Source organism: Colius striatus, chromosome 21, assembly GCF_028858725.1.
Source record: "Colius striatus isolate bColStr4 chromosome 21, bColStr4.1.hap1, whole genome shotgun sequence".
In the NCBI taxonomy this organism is placed as follows: Eukaryota; Metazoa; Chordata; class Aves; order Coliiformes; family Coliidae; genus Colius; species Colius striatus.
This window is the reverse complement of record NC_084779.1, coordinates 6,592,590-6,610,933: the sequence shown is the minus strand read 5'-3', so window position 1 is coordinate 6,610,933 and position 18,344 is coordinate 6,592,590. Positions and strand designations below refer to the sequence as shown.

At 43.0% G+C, this 18,344-nt stretch overlaps 1 protein-coding gene across 2 annotated transcripts in view; it reads left to right on the top strand.

The window, feature by feature from the left end:
- The window catches only part of SPSB1 (splA/ryanodine receptor domain and SOCS box containing 1), a 30,928-nt gene that overhangs the window by 9,746 nt on the left and 2,838 nt on the right, over positions 1-18,344 (top strand). For both annotated transcript variants that reach the window (XM_062013118.1, XM_062013119.1), the window contains exon 2: positions 14,715-15,543. In XM_062013118.1, coding sequence (XP_061869102.1) covers positions 14,850-15,543 — 694 coding nt within the window. In that variant the 5' untranslated portion in view covers positions 14,715-14,849. The remainder of the gene's footprint in view (positions 1-14,714; positions 15,544-18,344) is intronic.

Below are 18,344 nucleotides of genomic sequence, written 5' to 3'. Positions count from 1 at the left end.
GAGATACTAGCACTATGTAAATTAGCAATGTTGGACCTCATCATACAGATTTGCTTTGTTGCTCAAGCTACATGACTGACATGCAGCTTCCTGTCAGCACACAGGAAGCGTGAGGAAGCCTCTTAAAATGTCACTTGGATTTACAGAGCTTAAGCTAGTGAAACTGCTGCTTAGGAATGTATATCTGAATGTGTCCCAGGAAGATTAATGGACAAAATTTGCTCCTTGCCACTTGAACCAGCCAATCTGGATACTAACCAGTACTGCAGTAACTGTGAACAGTGCTGTAGGTGCATGTCTTGGTTATTCTTTTTGGCAAAAACATTTGCTCTGTATTACCACAAGTGTTATTTCCAGGAAAAACTTGCTCTTGGATATCTGGCCACCTTACAGTGCAGATGTCCTCTGAAGGCAGTGTGTGTATCCCTGCAGCCACAGTTTGTATAATATACTTTCATCTGTCTCATTTTGGTGCACTCTGCTCTTTGAAATCTTATTTGTCCAGTTGCCCTTGTGTAGGGCTGAAATTTCAAGCAGTCAGGCTAGAGAGGTTTTCTAAAATTGTGACATGTTATGTAAAGCCTGTTGCTGGATGATGTAAGAACTCAGCTGAAGCTCTTGGTACCCTGCCTATCTCAAACCACCATAGCCATTTCCAGTGACCATTGAGGTAATGGTGAAAGCAAAACATTGCATCATGCTGAGACTGTACTCAGCTATAGGCTTTATTGAGATCTATGATGTCTCTCTTCCTAATTATGGTATGTCCCATGTCAATTACATTTAAACACAGAGTGCAACCATGTCATTAAACTTTTTTGGCTAATGACAAGTCAGAAATCTAGTGAGGCATCATCCCAGAGTGCTTTGCTTTGGAGAGTTGCTGTGTATGTTCCAGTAAGACTGGCAATGTGAGCTGTCTCTTGTGTAATCAATCTGCCAGGAATATCCTCTTAGTTCAGCACTTTCTGGAGAGCTGCTGTGAAGTGGCTTGTTGCTTGTGTGTATTCCTGGATGTGGAGGCCTTACCTTCCTAAGCATACTGTTGGAGTGCTTTCCTGAATGTTGACAAATGTCTCACCACTAGTCTGTTACATGTTTATCTGGCTCTTTCCTTGTGTTTTTGCTCATATAACCAATGTTTGAATTAAATAGCTTCTGGCAGCTGCCTTAGAAATGAGGTGAATGCGTCTTTCCAGAGACTGGCAATGGATTGGGTGAGGCAGAATGTGCAACGTTAGCTTCTCTTTGATAGTTTCAAACAGTTTGAGTTAGAAGTAGCTTTCCATATTAACTGCTAATCAGTGCAAGGATGGGAATCCATATTCACACTACAGAAATCCTAAGTTCAAGTCCAACAACATGTGTATGGTAGTCACTATAGCATTTAAATTCTGCAGATCCTGTCTTGGATCCATGTTTCATTGCTAGCTTTGTGAGGTGCACGTACCTCATACTTTTCTGCTAGGTATCTGGTCCTCTCTGGATGTTTGCACCAAACTAGCAGATGAAGCTTGATGCTCCTAAGAAGCGTGGGGAATGGGCAGAAAGCAGTCCTCAGGATGGCAGATGAAGGTGACTTTCAAGAAAAGCTAATGAGTCTGTATAGTTAAGACGTTTAGAGGGACTGGGAGGGCTTACATCCTCCATAGTTAGATGGTGCAAGTGGCATTGCAGAACATGAATTGTGATGTTTGTTTCCAGTGGAAGCCCATTGTATGCTGCAGTGTGACTGCTCCTCCTAATATGTTCTCAGTGCTGTAAAAGATACTATCTCATGCCCTGATGCTTAAAGTGGTAATAAATCCAGTGAAAACAGCACAGTTGTCTTATTCTTGATACATTTCTGTGACAAACTTCAGTGCTTTTGTTACTGTTACAGGACTGAACTTGAGCATATCTAAATCTGTGTGGTTTTAACAAACTCATCATCTAGTTTTGACTCTCTGTGAAGAACAGACTGTCCTAGGCAAAGAAGAAATAGTAATTTTTTTCCTGCTCTACTGGCTGGATTGCAAGCCATTTATGCCCAAACATTCTAGGGGTGTTCTGCCATGGTGTGACTGCATCTTTTTTGCTAAAGGAGATCTGTAGGAAACTGCTTTCCCTCTGGAGACTTGGAGGGAAAGAGGGAGTTGGAAGCTGAAGGGGAGATATTGTGGACTTGAGCAAGCCAAGGTGCTTGATGACACTGGGATAGCAAGCTTGGATCTGTCTGGACTTTTTTGCTGTTGCAACAACTGGAGAAGAGAAATTGCATCTTCTGGTTATGTTGCTGGATTTGGAAAGGGAGTTTCCACAGCTTTTGTTATATTTTGGTCTCAGAACAACAACAACTCTTAAACTTGAATAGGAAACATAAGACTCCTGCCAGCTTTCTGTCAGACACTTTATCTTGCATTCATCTCTTCCATGCAGATGCTGCTTTCATTTCTTACTTTTTTGCTACAAGACTAAAATTAACAGCCCTTTGATGTATTTCAAAGTAAAGCACTTAGTTAACTTCAGTAATAAAACTGTTGAGTTCATCTTGAAGGTAAATCTCTGTTTATTTGAAAAAAATCTGTGAGCTGGAAGCTCCCGAATCCTGCTTGCTCTGATTTAACATGCAGATTCCTCCTTGCCTGGGAACATCAGAGACTGTTCTTTTTGAGTGGGAGGTACAGATGAAGCTGAGCTGCTCAAGGTCAAGTGGTGTACATGGGTAAGAGGGTGGCAGACACTGATATTGATGCACAGTGTTCCTGCAGATTGTGTTCCTTCCAGCTGATTATAACCTGCAGTGCATGGCTAATGCTATCATAAGTGTGCCAAAATAGTTTAAGGTGGAGCCAAGCAGAAGGAAAAAGCTGAGGAGAACCTAAATCTTTAGACACTTTGTGGTAGTGATCTGTAGTCTTTAGTCAGACTGTTTCCTATTCTACCCTGCCTTCCCTAGCCTTCCTGCCTTCAAAGACTTGTATTGAGCATGAGGTTTGTATGAACATCCAGCTTCTGGCTTTCATCTTTTCCACTTAAAAAGATTGAATCCTCTTCCTGTAAGATGCAGTACTTCCTAAAGGGTGGTACTGCTACACTGCTGTATTGGGAGGATTGTTTCCAAGAGAGATACTGAAGCATGCCTGTCCTCACAGGGAGAGCAGCTGGGGAATAAGGCTGAGCCACAGCATTGCTCCTGTAGCAGGTGGCTTTCGGGAAAGAATTCCTAAACTTAGTCCATGGCTGGCTTGTCTAGTTACTGAACTGCAGTGCTTCTAGGTTTGGCATCTCGCCTGACTGCTTGATGTCAGCCTCTCTCTAAAGAGGGACCTGAGTATCATGATAGGTCAAAGGAACACAATTAACTTCATCTCTTGACCTGGTGGTGAAAGGGTGGAGGGAAACCTCCTGTACCGGCTGAAGCAGGCTGCTGGAGACAAGGTACTGCTAGGAGCACATTGAGATGATGAAAGAAAAGAGGCTGGGGAGAAATTATACTTGTATACTGCATCCTTCCCTGCTCTTTTTCCACTTAAAGTTCTGCATAGATTTGGTTATGCTATAGCACTGGTAATATGTAGAAAGACATAGTAATTATACAGAGGTCCTTAACTGCATTAAGCTTCAGGGTTCTGGAATGAATTTTCATAGTCTCATGATTTGATTGCCATAGCATATGATGAGGTGGAGAAGACTCAGTCAGCGAACTCATTAGCTCCTGACTGAGATGCTTGCTTATTTCCTCCCTGAAAAACAGCAGCAAGTGTGCAGAGTTGGATGGGAGTCTTTCTACATCTATCCTTCTGACTGGTAGGATTGCTGGTGGCAGCAGAGGTCAGCACAGGGACTAAACACAGACTGTAAGAGGGGAGGATCAAAGGGGTGAACTTGCAAGTAGAGCCTGATTGTTGGATATGAAGGAAAGGATACCAGCTGAGTTGCTAAGGATGCACATGTAAGTTGTAAAACTGGTGGAGACAGAAAAGCTAACTTTTGCTTCCTTAAAATTCAGGGACCTAGCAGCTTTTTCTGAGGAACTGAATACTGGCCTGCTGGGTATCAAGTGTGATGGGCTTTGAAATTTCTTCCTTGGGGGCAGTCAGTTGGTGGGCATCCTCTGTGGTCCTGTTGCTCATGTTGAGTTTTTGTCCCAGTTTTCTTCCTGTGGTGCAACAATAAGTGTGCACTTTGACCTTCTCACACAAAGTGTTTTCTCCTACCCTACATGGAAGGTTGGTAGTGGTATTGCTGCCCATCTAAATGGGGGAAATACTGGTTCAGTGAACCCATGTGCTGCAGCCTCTCAGGCAGGGCAGCAGTGAAACAGGGATGACATGTAACTTCAGTTCGGTATCATGAGGGCCTGACTTCGTTGTGAGTGTATGTGCTGCCCTGCCCTCTTGCAGAGAACACTGTTATTTGTAGTGCTGTAAATCTAATGCTCTGCTTGGAGGGAGCAGAGACACTGTGGTAATGGATCAAGAATTACTTTTTTCTAACACATGGCCCAGATTTCAACTGTGCATTTTCTGTAGTACTGATGAGTGGTACCAGACACTTACACAACTTCCCCTCTGGGAAGTGATGCCTCTGTATGATGTAGATAAATGTACTGAAGCTTCAGACACAATAAACCTATTTGAGGGCAACAGGCTGAGTAATCTGGGGCTTGGCAGCTGCTCTGTTGTGGGGATTTTTGGTTTACTGTTAGCAAAACTTGTGACGTCTTTCAATGAAAAGAGGAAGGAGGAGACAGTAGCTAGACAGCCTTAATATTAAAAGAGCTCAAACTGCAAACGGTTTTGCTGAGAGAAGGAATTCTGATGGATTCTTCATGTCACCTGACAGTATATGCTGTATTGCTTTTAGCAGCAGGGATTGAAGTCCTTGCAATCTGCCATGTACCTTATATTTTCAAGCGATATAATTGAGAGAAAGCTGGTTTTCAGATCTGTAATACCAAAATATATATGACTGTAGGGGCTCAGTTCCTGTTCTTCCCCAGGTATTCATACTTGATGTGTACTAGATGACTTCATTGAACTTCTAATGGACCATATTTATGGAAGTGGTGTGCATTGCCTTTTTTTACCCACAGAAAACAGCACAGTAGCTATCCTGGACATTTAAACCAGCCCCTTCAACAACTGGAATACCTTAGTTTGACTCTTAAGCCTACAACAAACCTAACCCTAACCCTTCCCCTATTCCTTGAAACACACAGTGTATGAGAGGCTTTGCAAAAATTTGCTTTTAGGCAAAGGATAGCTAAAATAGGAGGCTGATGGAGATAGTAATATGGAACTTAATTTTTTTCCACTCACTGCTTTCTTCCCTATCTACTGATTATCAGAGAAAACAAATGAATCAAGATACTTAAATGGACATGTGGGATGGGCAGTGGGCTGTGTAAGCTAGGAAATAACTAAAAGCAGGGAGTCCTTGTGCAAGAGGGTGGCTTATTGTGGATTATGTGGGCTTCTTTAATGCAAATAGTTCTGAACATAAACATCCATTGAAAATTTATGGTGGCTTAACTGTGGAGGAAATGCCTTTCTAAATGCAGCCTATCTTGGGTTGTTACTCCAGTGCTGGAGGGAAGGAGGGAGAAACATTAGGCAGGCATAGCAACTTGGCCAGGTGCTGACTTTATTTTTCAAACACTGATGCTGAACAGTTTCCTGTGCCACCTATTAAATGACTTCTGGAGGGTAGTGGCTGTCAAAGGCTTCTGAGCCTCTTGTGAGCTGAAGCAAATGTCTGCAGCATAGGGCAGTGAAACAGCTTGGGGAACAGTATCATCCTGGGTTGGTTCCCCAGTTCAGTCTTCCAGTGTGATTGCACCACCTGCATTGGTACAAGAGTGAGAGGGAGTGGGATGCAAAGGGCTGGAGGAGAGGAAACAGTAGCTAACAGGCTTTTGAACAGTGACTTTCATCATAGGGGAACACAGCCTGACTTGGTGGTCATCCTCTGGTTCAGCCAGTAGCTACAATGCAAGGGTAGTGTCCAGCTTCTCCCTGTATTAGAGATAGGTTTTCAGAAAAAGCTTTGGAGTTGCTGACCAACCTAGTCCCTGTATGAAATACTTCTGAGTGGGAAGCCAAAGCAGACCAGGCTTGTCATTTAACTTTGTCAGGGCAGGTATCTGTTCAGTCATTTGTCCTTCTCGGTCACTTTGCTACCACTGCTTGGATTGCCCTTTGTTGGTAACATAGCAATTTAGATTTTAAAGTGTGGTGCAAAAGCTAGACTTGCTAAATGCTTGCTCTTTTAACTCCTTTTGAGAATGGACTTAGATCCTTGGAAGACCCTAGGACTTGATCCTGAATAGCCTTTAACTTTTACAGGTCCTGAACCTAAGCTCATTGGAGATATTTCTATGCTGGCCGCATTAACATATGGCTGTCTTGGAGTTCCTGAGCTTCTTATACAGATGAAATGATAGTCCCATTATCTTTGAAAGAGTTTTTATTTGAGGGCAATACCATATGGCATCTGAATAGAAGCTTCAGAATAATCCTTGGTTTAGTAGAATTTCAAAAACTGGGTTGTTCTTTAAGAATGTGTGGCAGTAGAGAAGCAGGATGGACTTGGCTGCTGAAGGACAGGGAAGTTGTATGACAAGTACTTTAGTGTACTTGGTAGTTCAGTCTCACAAACTAGTCTTTCAAGTGTAGCTTGTTTATGAAACTGTTCTTTGTGTTCACAATGGGCCAAGTGTAGATTTTAACCTTACAGGGATGTGAGGCTTCCTCTGGAAGTAATGCTTTGTTTATGTGCACAGTCTCAACAATACAAGAAAAATCAATTGAAGATGGTTGGACAGGTAGAGAAATGTAAGAAAGGTGAACTTCTAGACAAGGTGAGAAAAGGTTGCATGTGACTTTTCCTCATGCCTATTTCCCATAGTACTTAGTCTGCAAGCAGATCATAGAGCCGTCTCTGGAGTGCATGTAAAGAAATCCAACTGAAAAATATGCCTTTTGCAGGTGACTTGTACAGGTGATGTATCTATGACTGCCTAGTTTTTTGTCTTTAGAACAAGCTCTTCTAAAACACTAGTGCCTTTTTCTTAAAGGGAAGAATACACTGAAGCAACCTGGGAGCAGCCTTCCATAGGTGAATCAAACAGTCCTAATTTCAGTACAAGCAAATTTCATCTGCTGAAAATGACTTCTTGACACAATGAAGAGAAGCGTAACTTGTCTGATCAATTTAGCCTGGAAATGGTACCGACAGCTAAAGAAACCACAACTTTGTCAAAGGTGACCATTAACATAAGAACCTGGTGTATGGGAAGTATGTCTTGCCTAGTCTGCAAGACATATGATCTGGTGCTGCTGTTCTCTAATTGGGTATCTGCTTGCTGAAGCATGCAGAGAACTTGCTATGCTGGTGGAACATGCTGTAGCTGGAGTGCCTCCCATAAGCTGCTCAAACCAGTGCATCAGCTGTAAACAGCTTGCACTCCAGAATGGCTGTGCTTATGACAGAGAGCAAAACACTTTGGGAGTATGGCTGTACATAAAGACATAGTAATTGCAACAACTTAGTCATTTTTTTTCTCCAGGCTCTCTGTCTGAAGTGACTTCATTGCTTTGTGCCCTTGCTGTCACTCTAGAGTTTCTCAGAAGATAGGAACTGTGAGGATCTTGCTGCTTGTCTAACACCATATTCAGGTGCTTTCTCAGCTCAGACCAAACTGCCAAACCGCAGCTGTTGTGCTATTTCCTCCAAAAGAATCTGTGGAGTGCAGATCTAGGTCTCAAAGCTGAACTTGACACATCTGATCTTCATCAGCAGTATGTCCCCACTATAGCCTGTCTACAACTTCTGCATTAAAAACAAGTGAGGTCTGCAACTCATTTGCACGTAGTACTAACTTCAGAGCCACAGGCAAATGGTTAGGCTGCCAGCTGAGCTGACTGTCACCTGAGCATGTGACAATGTGTTTTGTCGCACCAAGTGTGATTCAGATGCTAAATTCTACCTGGAACCAACGTTCCATCAAATCAGTCTCCTGTGTTTGTAACAACTGCCTGTAAATATTTGCTACAATATAGAGTTTCAAGCTGATTCTGGAAAATAGTACTTCACCAGTTGGATGCAAACAAATACTATAGACCAACAGGAAGTTAGAGAGGAGCAAAGGAGAGAGGTATAAGGAAGGTCAGTGCTGCAGCTGCAGGACATGGGAAGGGGTTCAGGCTGAAGTTCTCAGTGCTAAGATATAAAGCTGTCAGTTCTATATGGGATGGTACTCAGGACTCCATCCTGCCTTATGGATGAAGAGCTTTTTTTGCTGGCTTTCTGGCCTGTACAATCAGTGTCTACTCACTGTGAATATGTTACTATGGCTTCTCTCAAGCCCCGTGGTCAATTTTGCAACCCTTCTTGTGCAATGTAAATGCTGCTTACTCTGCAGTACAGGCACTTGTATGCCTGGGTGGCGGTGTTCTGCAGTATTAGGGATACATGTTTGGAGTATGTGTGTTGTACAACTAGCTTGTTGGGAAACTAGGGCAAATGGCTTATCTTTTTAACATCTCTGTGTTAGACTACCAGTAAATGAACTGTTACTAGCCAGAGTATTATTGTCCTGACATGAACACAGTTTTTACTCTATAGAAGCCACAGACAATGAGTAAGGGTGTAAAGGAAATGGCCACATCAGCCAAGGGGAGGAGGAGAAAGTGCTATTGGTAAGCAGATTATGAAGCCAGCAGTAGTAATTGTTTAATCTATATAGCTTTGTAATGCTGCTGTCTTCAGAATACCAAGGACAAAGCATCCTCAAGGTATAGTTTTGGAAAAGGTACAAAAGAATTGCTTTAGAATACTGGTCTAAGTGAACCGACTATAGGAGGATAGACTAATGATCCTGCATGCCAAGTACATGATGACTTGCAGTGACTGAGTCTTCTATAGCTGATCCCAGCTTCTTTATGGATACAGGTTACTAGTACTCAGACTGGCTTCTGCTTTCTGAGGGAGGCAAGGAAGCAGAGGTCCTGATGAGATACTTTACTGCTATTTGTCCTTTGAAGATGGAAAGTCTTCAGCTCAATGTCTTGTATTGCAGAAAGGATTCTTTCATAACACTACAAAGTATGCTCAGGCATGTGGGATGGATGAGAGGACATGGAATGTGCCGGTGGACAGAGCCATTACATCAGTATGGCATGCTGATCTTAGTGCTGTGCCTGTGAGGACATGTTAGTCACAAGTAGGAGAGGCTGTGGAAGAATACATGTTCTACTGTGCTCCTGAAGGCTTATTATGGAAGTGTCTGGCACTTTAAGTACAGGGTTTTAGTGAAAAGGAAAACCTAACTCCAAATATTGGACCATTTAAAGACTTGGTGCGCACTATGGATGGCTGAAATCTGTCTCTGAGAAGCTATTTTGAAGACCCTCATGGAAACATTGTGACTAGTCTTCAACATGCCATTGGTATTCATAAGGTACCTGGGAGCTACCTTGTACAGAGCTGTAAAGAGTCTGACCTTTCTGAAATATTGGCTACACTTCCTTGATGAGGAAAACCGGTGGGTTTACTTTTTTCATTTGAAGAAGTATTTTAGTTTCTTTGCAGCTGAAATTGCTATTTGTAACTAGTCTTTAATAGGAGACAAGATCTCTGTCAGGAAGTTGTGGAACTCCTTTGTCTGAGACACTTCCATGGTTACAAATGCTTTGTGAGCTAACCTCTCTTCTGTTGCTTACTTTCTGCTAGATTATGCAGCACTGTAGCTAACAGGAACTGGCTGGGTAGGTGGACAATATGGAGGCTTGTTAGTGTTGGTTTCTATTAAGTGCTTAGTTGGGGATGAGTGGTGGTTGTTTTTCAGGTTTTAGTTTACAGCTTGCAGGGTGTTAGAGGGCACGATGCTTTCATCATGCTGCCTTTTAGCAGTGCGAAAATAGGTAGAAAACGTCTGCAGAAACTGTTGGAATCATCTGAAGAACAAAATTGGAGTACTGTGTTCACATATAGATAAGATGATTCTTAGTGAGTACAAGTCTTAGCAGTGCTATATGATGACATAGTCATGGCTTCCTTGGACAGAGCCTTTTCTGGTATGTCTGAGGGTGGGCATGCTTTTGCCACCTGCTTCATAGAACAGCAGAACTCTTTGTATATGCTTAGTAGATGAATGAAGCTGTTGGCTTAACAAGGTAACTTATTAATATTGTAGTCTAGGTAAATCAAGCATTGTCAAAAGCTTAGTGTCTTATTTGCCCTCTCCCTGGCCTATCTTGAGCACAGTGATTTCTCAGTCCTCTTAATCTGCTGGAGGATTTTCCTTTGTTGTTGTTGTTGTCTGGGACACATGCCATCTTTCTTGCCCAACCTCTTGTCATCTCAGAGTAACTTCAGTTTCACTTTCTGTGGAGGCCATGCAGTGCTGCCAACAGCTAAACCTGCTGAACCAAACTGCTTTTGCTCTTCAGTAGGTGAGGCTGAGTAAGTTGCCCCTATGGCAATTCTGCAAGCAATCCAGAGCAAGATAGCAGTGGCTCTGGCAGTGCTGCCAAAACCAGTGCTGTGCACTGAGTGTTGCCTGCTCAGCAGTGATCTAAGCAGAATTGCAACACTTCCAAATGAACAACATGGTGAGAGCTAGTGCAGTTGTTCCTGTCATCTCTCCTGTAGTTCTTTGGTCTCTGCTAACACAGCAGTGGGAAAGTTCAACAGCATCAGTGAGCTTATGTTTTTTTCCCAAGGTTTAGCCAATGTATTTATTGGGATGGGAAGGGTACTGAAGCCAGAATGCTGGTGAAGTGATTGCGTCAGTGCTGGCTGGAGTCACAGCTTTCTTGTGACCAGTTTCTGCAGTAGGCAGAAATACACAGTGCATGTGAGGTGGTATAGATATTTTTTTTTAATGCTGAGAATTAACACCAGGGAGAACTAAGTGCAGTTTTCCAAAGCTGTAAGCAATTAAATCACCATGTATGGAACATTTATTTTCTTCTGACGTGTTCCAGCTGGGATATCTTTAGGTTAGGGCTCAGACTTATTGCCTGTAAAGCACTGAGAGTACACTAGGTGTTAAAGGTCTGCCCTCTTATCTGTATAAGTACACTCAATAAATATTATGGAAGGGAAAATTGAGCCACAGTAAACTGACTGGAAGAAACAAAGATGACTGCCTCAGATGAAGAGGTGTGTGCTAGTCAGTTATTTTGCCTGGTTCATGTCAATGTCTAAACAGAATAACTTGGATACCAACTTCGCTCTGCCATGTGCGTTCTCTGCAAAGCTGTGTTCTTCCCATTTGGCAGCAGGGACTTTGACAATTTCTACTGAAACGTCTTTGCTGTCTGCTGCCTTGATCTATTTGCAGTGAGCAGTTGTTTTGAAACCTGGCATGTATTTCTAGTATGGCAAATTGCCTACTTGCTCTGAACAGCTAAAGTGAAAGGAAATCTATTTCTCACTGAAAGTAGCACTGAACACTTTACTCTGAGACACTACTTCATTCCAAAGCTTTTATGCCTAGAAGGTTAACAATGAAACTGAAAATAGCATGGGAGCAGAATGGAGCATCAGAAGGATGAGCTTATGTTTATGAAGCAGAGTAGAATTGCAGCAAGCCTGAACTGTTGACATGATTAGATGAAAGCACTTTCAGTGCTTACTTTTACACTTAAACCTATAACAGTTGAAAGTTTGAAGTACCTAATTTCCTAGCATATCTCTTCATTTATGACTGGCTGTATCTCATACCAAGCAGCCTAGGTCATTAATACATTAATTTGAGGGTAGGCTTTTCTATATCCGTCATGCTAAGGGAAAGTGCCTGTATTGTTTTGTAGATGAAGAAGCTTTTCCTTCTCAAAAATGTTGGCATACTTGTGCTTCCTGACTGTAGGACAAGGTGCCACTTTGCAATTCTAGACCAAACTAGTGCCAGGAACAGTGGAGCCAGCTCTGTGAAGGCATTGTTGTCTTGTCCTAATAAGGGGCTGTGTTGTATTTACTGAGAAGTGTATGCCAAGATTTATTTGACCTGCTCTCCCTTTAATTGACCCCATTCTTCCAATCTTTTTTCTGACTTCCTCTTTTTTCTTTTCTTTACTCTTGGTATTGCCTTTCATCTAGTGTTAATAGTCTGCCTGGGCAAAGTCATAACTTGTGTAAGTGGTGCTTGTGTTGAGGAAAAGCTGCTTTCTCTTTGGAGCAGGCAGTGAGACGGTATCCTATCCCCTATGCTTCAGAAACCCCTGTTGTCTCTCACTGTGGTGATTTCCTTTCTAGTGGAACAGTCTACGATGAAGCTTATGTTGGCAAAAAGCAGAGTCATAATGAATGAGGCATTGTTTTGCTAATGAACACAGAATTGTATTCTCTTGTCTTGAGCATTTTGTGCTTCAAGGCAATCTGCACCAATACTTCTACAGTCTGGCAGTCTGCTTTGTTTTGCTTCTTGCTTCCTATGCACTGTTCTCACATGTACTGTACATCTCGGGAAGTCTCTGCCTCTCGTCTTTCTGCCAATGCTTTGTTCCTTTATCCTAATTAAAGCTCCAATATGCCTGTAGGCTTGGAAGTGTGCTTTAGCCAGTGCCTTGTTGATATCTTTGGTCCATATGCTGTAGGCCTTGGCAATGTCAGGTAGCTCATCTGGTATTTTCTGTAGAACATCAGATGATGCAATTCTGTTTCAGCAGCCTAATGGTGTTGATCCCAACCTAAGCAAATGACTTAAACGGAAAGTTCTTATATTTTGGCCTCTGGTCAGCATTAATATGCCTTTCCTATGGAAGACACCTGTTAGAGTAACTTCACAAATCTCTTTGTAACAGAGTTAGTCTCAGCTTTGAGATATAAAAGTGAACTTGAGTACAGACACAGGAGGGCTAAAAGATGGTGCAGTGGGACGATGAATTTAACTGGTTAAATCTATGAGGAACTGCATACAATGTATGTGCTGAGTTGAAAAAGTAGGTCTTGTCTCCTTTTACTGTAATAGTACAAGATTTGAGGTCACTGTTCCAGTGGCATACCCTGGGCCAGTAGTAAAAAAATGTAGGGAGCTGGTGAATTCATTCCTAATCCCAGAGCATGCATGAATCTTTACGGTCACCTTCTAGCTGAAGCCTTGCTGCTTATGTCCATAAGCTTATTTTTAAACCAGATCTGATTCATGCTCCATTTTCAATGCCAGATGAGGTCTTAGGTTGTGAATAAGTGTTGTGACTGTAGCTGGCAAGAGCCCTGCATGATTGCCTCACTTCAGGAAATGTTAAAATAACACTTTTTTTTCTTAGAAAGCTATTTTGCTCCCCTCCCACTTCTAAATCTTCTAATAGCTGCCCCCAGTTTGGCAACTGGCTTACAGAAGGTTGTTTGTGTTGCTGAGTGAGAGCAGAGACTCTTCAGTGCTGGAGGAAAGGTATGCAAAGTGAGCTAGTGTCTCTAGCCAAGCTGGCTTCAACTTTTTAGAAGTTTCTCTGAAATTTGGAAGGAAAACTGCTAAACTGTGAGAAGTATTTTGCTCCTCCCCCTGGACTATATCTATAAAGATGGGGATTTTTTCCTCTTGGAGAAGAGAAACTGTCCCAACTGAAGCTGTTTGAGACAAACTATACAGCAGGTTTATCTGCTCTCCTGACTATAGTAAGTCAGTGGAGCCAACAGTACCAGTAGCTGCTGGAATGGATGTCCCTCAAGGCTGGACCCAGCAGGTTTTGTCTGCTCTTTTGGAATTGCAGTTAGGCCTCCAAGGTACTTAACAAAGCTTTAGTGGAGTTGAAGGGAATTATCTCAAAGTTGTATTGGTGGCTGCTAGCTGCTTTGCCAGATGATCTGTGGAAGGTTTGTAAACTCTCCAGATGGAGAAGCTTTCATTTCCATTGCCTGACTTCTACCTTATTTGACTGCTATGGGGAGATGGTTTGTATTCAGTGCTTTATTTTTCTTTTGGAACTGTTTATTCTGAGGGAAGAAAATAATTTATGGCTGGATAACAACAGGCAATACTGAGGTGTGTCTTTGCAGCATGTAGCCTTTAGGAGATGCTTACATCCTAGAGGTCCCTCAAGAGCTTCAATTTACAACTGTCAGCCAAAAAAAAGAAGGCTAATGTCTATTTTATCTGGGAGCACTGCAAAGGAAGCATTGGAATACCAGCTAGGAGAACACAAAGTTCTAATCTATTGTATCACACAAAGAAACTGCTTTGGACCCTGGAAATACATTGCAGGCAGCCTCTTCGTAGTGCCTGTTCTGCTCGCCAGTCTGCAGTCCGCCTCTTGTAGAATATATCCCTTATGAAATGCAGCCCACTGTCCTTTCCCTACAGTAGAAGCTTATACTTATGAATGTTTTGTGTTATGGAGGCTAGTTCCAATCTCTATACAGCAGCAGAGGGAGAAGTTTATTCAGAAATGGCACTGTTTCCTGCTAGCGACAGCTCAGACTTAAAGACTTGCAGAGCGGTTATCCCTATAAACCAATCCCTCACTACTAGTCAGCTGTAGCATGTTAGTTACTACAGGGCAGTAAATTAGTAAATTAAATTCAACCACCTTAAGGGGGCATTGGAAATTTAGTACCTATCTTTGATTTGTATGTTCCCTCTGCTATGTAGAGTAGTATGCATTACCCTTCCTTGCTGGAGGAAAAGAAGTTGTTAGAATAAACAGATTAAAACTGTGCTCTGAAAGTTGCATAAAAGGCTGTACATGTTTAACTTGTCTTTTGTTTCTCCTTCTTTCCATTAGGCAATACTGACTGGTGCACATCTTGATGAGATCTCCTAGCAACCTTTCCTGTAGGGCTGAATGACAGTAGGAGCAGCTGGGAAAATCAATGAGCTTGCCTTGGGAGCCTCTAAATAGGCAAAATCGGAACACACCATGGGTCAGAAGGTCACAGGTGGGATAAAGACTGTGGACATGAGGGACCCTGTATACAGGCCATTGAAACAGGAACTCCAAGGACTCGACTACAGCAAACCCACACGTCTGGACTTGCTACTGGACATGCCTCCAGTATCATACGAAGTCCAGTTACTGCATTCGTGGAACAATGACGATCGCTCGCTGAATGTGTTTGTAAAAGAGGATGACAAACTCATATTTCACCGGCATCCGGTGGCTCAGAGTACAGATGCCATCAGAGGCAAAGTGGGATATACTCGAGGACTGCATGTGTGGCAGATCACGTGGGCGATGCGGCAGCGAGGCACACATGCAGTGGTTGGGGTGGCAACAGCAGATGCCCCTTTGCATTCTGTAGGGTACACGACGCTTGTAGGAAATAACCATGAATCTTGGGGGTGGGACCTCGGGCGCAACAGGCTGTACCACGATGGCAAGAACCAGCCAAGTAAAACCTATCCTGCCTTCTTAGAACCAGATGAAACTTTCATTGTGCCGGACTCCTTCCTGGTGGTGCTGGACATGGATGATGGGACACTGAGCTTCATTGTTGATGGGCAATATATGGGTGTTGCATTTCGGGGACTCAAAGGGAAAAAGCTATATCCAGTGGTAAGCGCAGTGTGGGGACACTGTGAAATACGGATGCGCTACTTGAATGGACTTGACCGTAAGTATAAATCCCCGTCTTTGTTCTAGCAGCAGAGATCTGTGTGCTACCTAAAGTGCAGGCTTATTACATCATCCTAGGGAAGGCTTTTATTTTTCTAGAGAAGTATTTCATGTTAGCATTAGGATTGCTGGATACAGCTCTGAATTCTTAATGGCAAACTCAAAAAGCATCTCTGGCCGTACATGTGTACTGTTACCAAGGCACAGCAGGGTTTGGGGAGGTAGTATGATGGGGGAAAGTGATACCAACTACCATTTTTTTCTCTATTGCTACCAAAGTGTCAACAGGAATGTCCTCCTGACAGTTGCATTATTGGCAATGTAATCCCGATGTCTCTACACAGGAACTCTCTGAGGGACTATCACCTTCCTTAAATAGCTAGTGAAGTGACTTTTAAAATCCCTTCCAGGCAAGAGTGGGAAGTTCTATCCTGAAGGAAATGAGAATGTCTATTCTTTTAGAAAAGTAGCTCATTTCTCTGCTGCTTTCAGGGCAGGGTGTGCTCATTTCTAGTGTGGGGCTAGATATTGTGGCCAGCCCAACTTGCATGCCAGGCCTTTTACTAAGAGACATCAATCTCTAGCTAAGATTAGTAATAAATTTGGATGTCCAAATGTGCTAAAGTCTGTTATCTCTCATGGTCAGAAGTTCCCGTGGGGCCAGACTGACTCAGTCCTCTGGGTAGGGTAGATGAAAGAGGTGAAGGAAGTGGATTAAAGTCAGGAATGATGTTTTTAGTGAAGTAAGTCTGGCAGTATTGAAATGAAAAGAGTAGTGTTTCACTTGCGTTCCAGAACAGTATCTACCCAAAGGCTGTAGCATACTGGGCTCTCTTATTGGTCCTTGGAACATGTTCTAATGCTGGACCAGCAATGGCAAACACCTGGCAATGGTAACACTGAGGTACAACAAAGCTGATAATGGGCACCAGAGAAACTGAGCTGTCAGAATAACCAGGAAAGCCTTGCAAAGGGATAGGAGCAAAATCCCCAAGTACATTGAGAAACACGCCTCAGCTCAGCAAGACCAAACAGAGAGCTCTGGGCAGAACATTTCCTCACCAAAAGAAAGAAGCCTAGTTCGCTCTACCACAACAGTTCACACAATGATAGCAGCTCCAGTAACTAGGGTTTTTTTGGAAGGGTGAAAGCCAAGATCTGCAGCTCCCCTTAAAGCTAGCAAGTCTGTGGAGTTGTTGGCACAGAACTGCATTCAGCAAGGAAACAGCCACCTCCAGTACTGGATTTGGTTGTAACGTGCTCTCGGCATAGGAGCGAATTGTGGGCATGAGGCCAGGAATGACAGGACGCTATTCTGGCACAGACAGAAAGAAGGTGTCTGGCTCTAACCACTTGTGAGCATTCAATAGCAACGCTGTCCAGCGATTGTGGGGCTTGTGAACGGAAGGTTGTCAGATCTGTGTGCGCTTTCTCTTTTGGTCTGGAGGTCTCCTGTCAGGCGGGGTTATCAGTGCAAACTAGATGAGGAAAAAATTCTTCTTAATCTCTTCGAAGAAGATCTCCTTTTAAGGCCTTTAAACTGGAATGCATGTGCTATGCTAATGTCTATAGGCTTTGAAGGCCAAGGCCCCCTGTCCTCTGGGATGCTGGCATGAGAATGCCTCTGTCCCAGTTCTCTCCATATGGGGCAGGAAGAATTGGGACAGACTTTGAATACAGCATATTTGTACTCCTATGGTTTAAAAACAAGCTACATTGAAATGTGCCAAAGGAGTCCTGTCAGTAATAGGCTTCATTGGCAGCATCACAGCCAGAGCTGAGATGTGCAGTCCAGCTGCATGAGGCAGATCCTGATGTAGGTCATGAGCAGGTAAGACCAGCAGTATGTTGGGCTGAGTGCAGCCATGTTCTCACTTGAGGCACAGAAAATGTGACAAATGGTGGGGCCTTGGGAAGCAATAGCACTGCCCTGACAGATGTGTTTGTTTGCCACCTAGCTATCAGAGAGGTCTATCGAGGTATGATTGCTCAGGCATGCTTGAAGCACTGGAGAACTTTGGAGAACTCCTAGAAAAAACATTCCCCTACAGCTTCTCCTGGAGCAAGTAATAGCTTGTGATCCATACCAGGGAAGGAGATTGATGAAACAGGACATTAGCTGCAACTCTGGCTGCTAACTTGAGGAGACAAACCAATTCAAACATGCATTTCCTGACTTTATTACCAAGTCTCTCCTCAGCTAACAAACTCTCCTTCTCATAGACTTTTTGCCAAAAAATACATTAAAATTAGCTTTCTTCCCTCATGGAAGTGTTTTCTACCTGGAGTGGTATGAATGTTTACTTACTCCAAAGTAGAATCAGGAGTGGCCTGACCAGAGGCTACTGATAACGTTGTTGTGTTTGAGCTTTTCAGTGTTAGTTGTTATCTTTGAACTGGGAAAGAAGAGACCTGTATCCACCTTATTGATGGAACATGCTCAGAAAAACTAAGCTTTCCCCTGTGTCTCAGCTGTTTAAAACAGCTGTATGAACAGTCAGATTAATTTGGCTTGTGGTAGTGGAAGCTGGAGCTGTTGGCATCCATCAAGGTTCCTGAAAACTGCAATTTCTCGGCCAAACTTTTCCTGTGGATGTTTTTAGGTGTCTGTTTTTAGCCAGAGATGTCTGTAAAGGAGGCTTTCTAATGGTGCACACTGAGCCCTCAGGCTATTAGAAGGATCTGCTTCTTTTGGGATGTGGTTGTGTTAACCCTTGACTGGGGGAGGAGAAACCCCTTAGGCTTGAGTAGTGTGATGTGTAAAGGTGAGCTTTGACAGACTTAGTGACAGAAGCTGTG